We start from the raw sequence: 10,083 nt of genomic DNA on the forward strand, positions 1-10,083 counted from the left end.
GAGTGATTTCCTGATGAAGGTTAGTCGGGTTATCCTGTGCAGAGAGGTGAAGGAACAAACAGATTAGCAGACTGACTGCTTTAGTTTTACAGGAGTGGTGGTCAAATTGGTTTTTCCTCTTTGAAATCTTGCAATGCTCATCAACTGGATTGGATGAAATGATGTCACCAGAGGGCCGAAAGTCTTTCTCACCATTTCATGGTTCTTCTTCAAGCTGATCAACTCTTCCCTCAGAGACTCAATGTCTCCCTCCAGATGCAGACGAATGACATTTGTGTCATCCAGAAGCTTCCTCAGTTTGTTTACATCAGCCTCCACTGCCTGCCTCATGGACAGCTCGTACTCCATCCTATTAATAAGTAATAAGTCTGTAATTATATTGAACAGAAAAAGCTGTCATGTTTTGCAGTTGATGCTGTGTAGGAAATACTTACTTGACTCTAAAGTCATCTGAAGCAAGGCGTGCATTGTCAAGAGAAATTGCGAGATGGGCATTGTCCTTGATCATCTTTGAGATCTGAAAAAAAAGTAAATAAGTCTGCGATTTTTGGTTGTTCAGATGTATTTTCTGACAGTTGTACTGATTGAAATGGAACCGTTACTTTAATTTTGGTGAAAGGAAAGCTGCTCCTAAAGAAGTCATAAATCTTTATAACTCAAATTGCGCATGATGATATAACTGCAGGTAATAAATGTTGTGAAATCTTTTGGAAGATAGGAAAATCTGACTCTGGCATGACTTTTGCTCCATTATGAGACATTTAACTGGTTGTTGAGCTTTGCAGTTTTGCCACTACTGGAGTACGTACTTTGTTTGAAAAAGCAGGGCTTTTGTGTCTCCATTTCATTTGATTGACGGCGTGTGTGGATGTGGGTGTGTGTGAAAGAGACAATGATCTGGTGTGTGTTATTGAACTATGATGTTTTTTTACTTGAGTCTGTCGTGGTTTTATATCTATTTCCAGTTTGCTTTCATTGCATAAAACACCAAGCTACTTTTGGATGAAAAGTGCTGTATGATCAAAAATGTGATTTGATTTGACATGAAGATTTAATATTATTCTGTTTACTTTTCCCCATTTCCTACATTTTTTAAAAAAGTACTACAAAGGACTGGTGACATGATGAGGGTGTAGCCAGACTCTCAGTCACTAGTAGCTGGATAGGTTGATGTTCCCTGTAATCTGGGACTGGGATAAACAAATATGGACAATGAATGGATTGATGATTGACAATGATTTATCTGCTCACCTTGTCCCTCAGCTCTGCGATGATAATATAGTACTTCTGGTAGTCCCTTCCTTCCAAGGGGCCTCTTTTCTCGATGACCTCTCTGATCTTGATCTCCAGCGATTTGTTGGCCTTCTCCAGGTTCCTCACGGTCTCCAGGTAGCTGGCCAAGCGATCGTTCAGGTGTTGCATGGCCAGCTTCTCATTTCCGATAGCCAGTGCCCCAGAGGTGGATCCTGAGGATTGGTAGTCATATGAGCCACCGAGGCCACTGCCAAGCCGGGATCTATAGGAGACGGTGGAGATCCTGGTCCCATGGCCGCCTGCTCCTCCGCTGACACTATGAGCGTAGGACTTATCCACTTGTACAGGTCTGCCGGAGTAACCAGAGAAACCAAGAGTTTGGGAGCTCTGGCGTCTAATCAAGGGCTCCATTTCTGAGAGAAGTGTGCTGGTCAGTCAGAGGAGAAAGCGACACGTATCGGAGAGCTTGGCAGCAGAGAGTGGAGGTATAAGGTGTTCGGGATCTTATATATGAGAGTGGTTGTCAGTTGCCCTCCCTGCCACTCCTCTTCTATCTATATTACATTTTTACCTTTACCCCTTTTCTTAGACTTTGCCCTTCAATGGTAATCTATCAAAAGTGAAACGGTGTGCTGACATACACATTTAAAACGTTTCTAGTAAATAGATTGTATCTATAAAACTCAATGTGAGTAGCATCTTTAAGGAACATGCTTCTGTTATTTTCTTACCATAAACATTCCTTATTAAACCTTAAATTGTACATTTTAGTATATCCGCAACAAAGTTCTGAAGAAATGTGCAACTTCCTTCTTTTTAAAAAATGTTGGCAAAATTCTGCAACTATCTATGCAATTTGTACCTTTTCTTGTGAAACGGAGTGCCGTGGATGGTTACATCTAACAGAAATGAATGACTAACTGTTTTTGCTTTCCTGCCATTAACAGGCATGGAAAATATAGAATTACACTTAACAATAAGTTGAAAATGTATAAGTTTATTCTAGCAGGGTCATGTAGCTTCAGATGCAAGACTTGAACACATAACAAGGAGGTTAGATAAGTTATCGATAAAGTCTATAAGTAGCCAAAATACCACACATGCTTTGGACATTTCAGGGTTTTAGAGCTTTGGGAGTTGTGAAAACAACTTTATCTTATAAAAACAGTCGAATTACTCTGAGATTGAACCTAACCTTCCTGCCATTCTGTTTTGTTTGCACAATCCTGCATACTAGTGGTTTTTTGGGAATTTTATAAAAACATTTGACATAATCTATTCAATGTCTTGCCAAGATGGTTATTTTATAAAATGGTTTTTATGGCCGCTGGCTGTTGTGCACCTTGCTCCTACCAGGTTGGACTCGCAGTTTCGTCCACAACTGCCTAAGTCTTCATGGTATGGATTCAAGAAGGTGTTGGAAACATTCCTCTGACATTTTAACCAATATTTAAACCTTAGCGTCATGTAGTTGCGTAAGATTTGTCAGCTCAGCCTCAGAGGTGTGATCTCCACTGAGGTTTTGCAGCCATCAAAAGAAGACTGTGGTCATTAAAGCCATGTGCATCGTCAGCAATAACTTAGGTGTGGTATTTAAATGAGGCTCAATTGGTACTAAAGATTCCAAAGTACCAAGGAAATATCCTGCACACTAGTACACCACATACATAAACCATTCATACAAAACAGGTTTAGACATTTGGTGTTTTCATGTTTTCACATAAAATCTGATCTAACCATCTAAATATCACAGCTGAAATCGAGACCCCTCAGACCAGGCAAAATTTCCCATCTTCTATTGTCCACTTTTGGTGAGTTTATGTGAATTGTTGCCCCAATTTTCCGTTCTCAGCTTAGAGGTGTGACTTGGTGTGGTCTTCTGCTGCTGTAGCCAATCTGCTTCAAGGTTTGTCAAGTTGTCAGATCGGATATGATATTCTGCATACTGTGATTGTAACTGCTGGCTATTTAAGTTAACATTGCTTTTCTATGGTCTCCAACCTGTCTATCCATTGTCCTCAGACTTCTGACGTCAATAAGACATGTTGGTCCAAACAGCTGTAACTAATTGAATATTTTGTCTTCTTAGATTTTTCTCTCTATCCTAGAGATGGTTATGCACAGAAATCCTGGTACATCAGCAATTTCTAAAATACTCAGACCAGCCTATCCGTTACCAACAACCATGCTACATTCAAAGTCCCTTAAATCTCCTTTATTCCTCATTCTGATATTCAATTTGAACTTCAGCAAACTGTCTTAACCATGTCCTGATACATTGAGTTGCTGCCATATTATTGGCTCATTAGCTGTTTATGTTCAAGAAACTGAGCAAAGGTATCTATTTATGTGTCAAGTGTGGAAACACTAATGTGGATCATATAGAGGATTAGCTTTACTTGGACTGTAATGATTGGACTTATGAGTGTATCTTCAAAACCCCCTTGAAATGACTTTGAGAAGTGGCTCTTTTTAAATAAAGCTAAAGCTATGAAAACATAGTACAGCAAGCAAGCTAAAGAGGCAGCAGAATGAAGGATGGTACTGGTATTGTATATCTATCTATCTATCTATCTATATATATATATGTATATATATATATATATATATGTATGTATATATATATATATATATATATATATATGTATGTATATATATATATGTATGTATATATATATATATATATATATATATATATATATATATATATATATATATATATATATATATACATATATATATATATATATATATATATATATATATATATATATATATATATATATATATATATATATATATAGATAGATATAGATATATAGATATAGATATATAGATAGATAGATATAGATATATAGGTAGGTAAATATATCTTCATGAAGGGTTTGAAACAAGACACAATGTTCACCAGTATTTTCAAAGACTTTATTGAGATGATCACAGCACAGCAGACGTACACGCGACTGGACAGAAGGAAAACTAAAATGATTATCAAGACATATATGTATATATATGGCAAACAATGATGTTAATTTGACTCTTGACTCTGAAAAAGTCCACTCTTCTCCAATTCTGAACTTTTGTAAACAATTGCAGTACATAAATAAACCTTGATGAAATAAATAAGATGATTCTGTTTTCCTCTAGTCCAGTCTTTATGCCGCCTGTTAAACAGCTGTTATGCCCAGGATGTCAGACTAATATCAGAAACAGCCGAGGGGTCTAATGGTTAATCCTGTCTGACTAGTAAATTGGACTCACTGGAAGTAAAACTTGTCAGTTTGTGTTCTAGTGTTAGGATGCAGTGGACAGGGATTGTTGGGAGAGTCAGTTGGTTGCTTCTTGTATTTAAAGGTTCTTGGTCTCTGTGTTGGAGGAGACCACCTTGCCGTCCACAAGGGTCTGTGTGACGGTCATCACTTTGGTCCTCACTGTTTTCTGCTCCTCCAGAGCATCATGGAGCCTAAACCAAAACATCAAAACCCAGTTATTAGGTGGTTTCTGAAGTGACCAATGAAGGTATTTCCATGTTCTACAGACAAATGATCCCACTCACTTGAAGTCTTCGCCATCCAGCAGCCGTCTGTATGTTGCGATCTCGGCCTCCAGCTTCATCTTTGTGTTGAGCAGGGCCTCGTAATCTTGTGTCTGCAGCTGTATGCTGTTGCGCAGCTGTGTGAGCTCTGCCTCCAGACCCAGGATAATGGAGTTGAGAGACTCAATCTCCATGTTGTAACGTAGTTCTGTGTCCCTCACTGTGCCCTCCAGGGAGGCTTTCTGTTAGCATGAGACGAACATGCAGGAAGAAAAGGACGGGTTAAATTTTTACAATGAACTGAGCTCTGCAGTGATGGCTTCGCAGAGACAGGTCACTAGAGTGTAAAGCTTGTGTCAACAAAGCAAATGTGAGCAACTTGAAGTGAGAGTGCTGAGTTGGGCATTGCAGGGAGGGAGGATAAGCTTGTGTTGAGGTAAATGAAGTGTGTGCTGGCTGTTTTCTTCTCACCAGGCTCTTCTGTGACTCCAGTTCGATCTCTAGCGTTTGTAATTGTCTGCGCAGGTCTTGCACCTCTGTCTGGGCGCCCTTCAGGGCCTCTGTGTTCAGGTTCACCTGAGTCTGGACTTCTGTCATCTGAAAAGGTAAACCAGATTAAAAGATGAGTCAGTCTGAAACTTAATATTGGACTTTGTGCTTGACAACTTCCTCACTTGGTAAATGGAGATTTCATTAATCACTTACCTGAGACTCATGCCATGCTTTGAGTTCTTCTTGGTTCTTCTGTGCCATCTTTTCATACTTGGCCCTAATTTCTGCCATGATCTGAGACAGATCTTGACCCTTGGGAGCGTCCACATCCACATGGACTCCAGACTGGGCGATTTGGTTGCGAAGTTCCATAACTTCCTAAATAAGGAAAAAAAAAGAAAAGAAAAAAACATAAACATTGGAATTGGTGTCTAAACACACAAAGCTTCTTTCTGTTTTTTCATCTATTTTAACTGTGATAATAACTGTGCAAATGAATTAATATGTCACCTTCTAAATGAAAGGAGTTCATTTAAACTAATGTTGCTGCTGAAGACTTCTCAATCTGTGACCCAGCAGTGACTTGTAGCCTCCTCCAACCATAATCACATGCTATGGTTGGGTAAATATACAGGGGATGTGTCTAAATCTGTGCCTGGATCCCTAAACAGTTACTTTAATAATTCCCTTTAGTAAACAAATGTTTGTGTTTTGGCATATGTACTCAATTCACAATCATTTCAATTCTGCGGTGCTAGCTCTGTTGCCAAGTATGGACTGTCAAAAGTTTTACGATGAGGCTTCCCACAGAATTCACACACAGATATTTTACATTTCTTAACGGAGAAGGGACGTTTTCTCACGCCTGTTTTTAAGTACGCCCTGCTGCCTGCTCATCTATGACCGAGTACACAACATGTCTGTGTAACAAAATGACAGGGATTACTGAGATAAATATTTAGCAACTTATTTTAAGGGTGTGGATGTTTGCTTAGATATCCATTTAAAAAAATATTTTTATTTAAGCCTGCGCTGATAATATCAGCAGGAGGACAACATTAATTCTGTCTTTGACTTTATTGAAGGCTCTGTCAAGTTTTAAGGAGCTGTGAAATTAAGGTTTGCATTTGAAAGCCCTTAAACTTACGTTTTCATGGTTCTTCTTGAGGTGGATGAGCTCCTCCTTCAAGGCTTCGATCTCACTCTCCAGGTTCATGCGGCTCAAGTTGGTGTCATCAATGAGTTTTCTCAGCCCAACGATGTCCGCCTCCACAGACTGACGAATTGCCAGCTCAGACTCGTATCTAAAGAGCAACGAGAATGAGGATCTGCAGCTGCTTGATTTAACATTAACTATAATAACTCAGTCTAACTCTAAATGCATTTAACAGAACTTGTGTTAAATTTTGTATCAGTTAAATATAGCATATTTTCTGATGTATCTGCGCTCTTGAAGTGTACAGATTTGGTAATCATACAACTTTACAGTGCAGTTGCCAGCTGTGTTTGCCATGACACGTAATTCATGACACATCTTCAGTGCATCCACCAATTCTGATGCAAGGGTGACGATTTATGACTACAAGACCGATGACTGTTTCCATAGATCATGGGAGTGTTATTAATCCTGCTGTACATTCAGTAGTAAAGCTGGGTGTGCCTACAGCTGTCTGGCTGGATGTTTTATAGTCTCAGAGGTAAAGCAGGAAGATCTTACTTCACTTTGAAGTCATCAGCAGCCAGGCGAGCATTGTCGATGTTGAGAACCAGGCGGGCATTGTCAATGGTTGCATCAAACACCTGGAATGGGTTTATAAAAGGAGAGATGCTAAGAGTACAAAGCACAGGTGCATATTCTAATCTAAGCAAATAAGGTTATGTTTAACAATTTCACATTTCTGGTTATGCGATTATATTCAGATGATAGATAGCATAGTTATGCCTGGATGCTAATGTGAAGCTACTACTATGTATATAGCTTACTAAACAGAAGAGACTGGAAACAAGTTTCTTAAAGTAAAAAAAAAAAAAAAAGTTTAATAATCTAAAATTAATGCTAACTTGTGAAATAACATGAGCCACAACAAAACTTAAAGTAAGAATTGTAGCTAACATTGCTGAGGCTAGCAATCTCTCTGAATGTATGCTAAGCTAGGCTAACCAACCGTTAGCTAAATAAGTATAACGTAATATAAAACAAGACAAAACAAGTACTTTTTCTAAAACTACTGAGCTACTTTAAAATCTTGTCATATTTTTTTTCATAACCTGACAAAATCTATTTACTAGCTAGTTGTAAGTGATTAATAAAATATCTTTAAATACTTTCTGTATAACAGACTACAGTGTCATTCAGCCACTTGAAAAAACAGAAGGTTTCTGTGTTTATTTTAGCAGTCTGAAAATTTTAGATAAAAGCTGGGATTAAGGCAAGGGAGGCATCCAGGTGACAAAGTCCATCAGCCAATAAGTGGCTGCCAGGCAGCTGCTGTCCTGACGCTGCTGAGCAGCAGGATCTATCCAGTCAGCAGGTCATTTGCATGAGGATGGTGGTGATTTTATTTGTGTGTATGCATGTCCGTGTTTGAACTGGCAGTTGACATTGCTGGCTTGTGTGCTTTAATGTTGCCATGAGAATCCTGTGGGGCTGAGGTGGAGAGTACCATATAAGTAACTTTTTCCATTAAGCCAGACGACATGTGAGACTTTTTTTGACCCTTGGATATTTGGATAAACTATGTTTTTCTTTGGCTGGTAGTAGAAAAAACAAACCTCAATAAGCTTTGGTTCTTATGTAAGTGTTTGTGTGTGTTAGAGTGTTTAGAAAAAGATAGTTCTGACCTTTGCTGACCTTGATGTCGCTTACTTTATACTACAACATTATAAGATTAGTAGCTCTCACTTTATAGTGTAAATTCCCATAGTGAAACATGCTAAATGAACATTTTACTGAAAATGCAGCATTTAGATATTTCTTTTCTTTTATACCTCAGTATTTTAAACTATTCTTGACCTCATTTGTCTCAGAGTAAAATGACTTTTCACAAAACAAAAGATGCAGCATTTTTCTTTTATTATCTCCATTTCTCTGTTTCTGTGACCACTCAATAGGACAAAACCTGCAATAAATGATTAACTTATTGAGTCTGGTGTAATGCCACCTTCTTGCAGAAGAATTTTTTTTAAAAAAAGCTCTTTGTTGACACATCATAGTGATTTGATTGAGTATTTCTTTTTTCCCTGTAGAGTAATTTGGTCCTGCAGTCTAAATGAAATGAAGCAAAGAGCAAAACAGTTGTCCAGACCATGATCTATAAATCTACTAGATGATCTTAATGGTCTCTGAGCTCTCTTCATTTAGTTTATCTTTGCTTTCCTGTAATTGCAACTCCCCTGATGCTTCAACATTCCTTCTCCATACTGTTTCCGGTCCAGCCCTCACCCCTCGAGTACAAAGAGTAGCAGTGGGCACTGTGCTGAGGTCCCTTTAAAGAAACCCCCTCACTTAGGAATGTACAGCTAATCTAGCCTTGAGTTCTGGTAGAATCACATTAAGGCTAAGAACTAAAAAATGGCTTTTGATACAATTGTGGTATAATATGTCTACAAGCATTCATGCATTGCTCTTTTCCTCAGTCAGTTTCTTGTTTAGTTAAACCTCCTCAAAACATCCATCAACTCACAAAATCTCACTCTGGTTTTCATATTTCAGTTAAGCAGTCCACCAAACTCCCCCTTGCATCAAACTACCCCCTTACATGCTTTGTTAAGCACTTAATAAATCACATGAACATTCCCCTGTCTGCTCCCACCACCCCCACTAACCATCCTCCTCCTCACCTTCTTCTTCAGGTCATTCACAATAGCCTGGTATTTGCTGTAGTCTCTGAAGTCAGGTCCGCTCTTCTCCAGGGCCTCCTTGATCTTGATCTCCAGTTTGTGGTTGGCCTGCTCCAGGTTCCTCACTGTCTCCAGGTAGTTGGCCAGTCGGTCATTCAGGTTCTGCATGGCAAACTTCTCATTGCCCATGATGTCTGCGCTGTTCCCGCTCACCTGGACGCTGCTGGAGAAGCCCCCTGCTCCAGTGCCCACTCCCATCCCGGCTCCCAGTGAGCTCCGGAAGCCTGAGGACACACTGATGCGGGACCCACCGGCCCCACCATGAATACTGGAGGCCCTGTAGACAGGAGCAGAGGTACGGGTGATTGATACAGCAGCAGGCCTGCTACTAGCAGTGGATCGCACAGAGTATGTAGTTTGTCTGGAGGATTTCATGGTTGCTGTTGAATGTGAGACTCAATGAAGCAGACTGTGAGTAAGAGAGAGAAGCACAGGCTGGGCAGGCAGGAAAATGAGCTCACAGACACAAGGCAGGAGGAGAGGGTGAGCTTGTTGAGTATATAAACCCTGTGGGCCGAGGGTCCACCCCCAACCACTCCCCTGTCACCTCCCCCCATTTGCCTAAACTGCAGGACAAGCGATACTTGGAGAGCAGCTTTGTACTTTTCAACTTTCCTCACTGTAAATTCTGTAGACTCAGTGCTATTAAACATTTTGGAAATTTGGGAGAATTTAAAACATTTTTCACAAACTCGAATGCCACAAATAGTAAAACTTTTCAAATAGAATTGAAAACTCATCATTTTAGCTTCCTGTATTTTATAAATTATTTTAAAGTAATCGAAACCTTAAATGTGTCTGTTCTAATGTTTTGATTTTATAGAAAGATGAAACAAATAAACAAACAAACAAACAAAAAAAACTACAGAATTGTTTAAGATAAACAAGCTAAAATAAAACCA

General features: G+C 39.2%; 1 protein-coding gene across 1 annotated transcript in view; it reads right to left on the reverse strand.

Annotated features, from left to right (window-relative positions):
• krt18a.1 (keratin 18a, tandem duplicate 1) overlaps positions 1-9,638 on the reverse strand; it is a gene marked incomplete at its 3' end in the record, with an annotated part of 33,592 nt that extends 23,954 nt beyond the window's left edge. Inside the window, exons 1-10 of the mRNA XM_079239747.1 lie at positions 9,122-9,638; positions 6,999-7,081; positions 6,429-6,585; positions 5,495-5,659; positions 5,261-5,386; positions 4,811-5,031; positions 4,608-4,717; positions 1,252-1,667; positions 435-517; positions 193-349 (exon numbers count right to left, since the gene is read on the reverse strand). Of these exons, the coding sequence (XP_079095873.1) occupies positions 193-349; positions 435-517; positions 1,252-1,667; positions 4,608-4,717; positions 4,811-5,031; positions 5,261-5,386; positions 5,495-5,659; positions 6,429-6,585; positions 6,999-7,081; positions 9,122-9,556 (1,953 nt within the window). The 5' untranslated portion in view covers positions 9,557-9,638. The remainder of the gene's footprint in view (positions 1-192; positions 350-434; positions 518-1,251; positions 1,668-4,607; positions 4,718-4,810; positions 5,032-5,260; positions 5,387-5,494; positions 5,660-6,428; positions 6,586-6,998; positions 7,082-9,121) is intronic.
• Between the last annotated feature and the right edge of the window lie 445 nt (positions 9,639-10,083).

The sequence above is a fragment of the Telmatherina bonti genome, assembly GCF_933228915.1.
Source record: "Telmatherina bonti genome assembly, chromosome: 4".
Lineage (NCBI taxonomy): Eukaryota > Metazoa > Chordata > Actinopteri > Atheriniformes > Telmatherinidae > Telmatherina > Telmatherina bonti.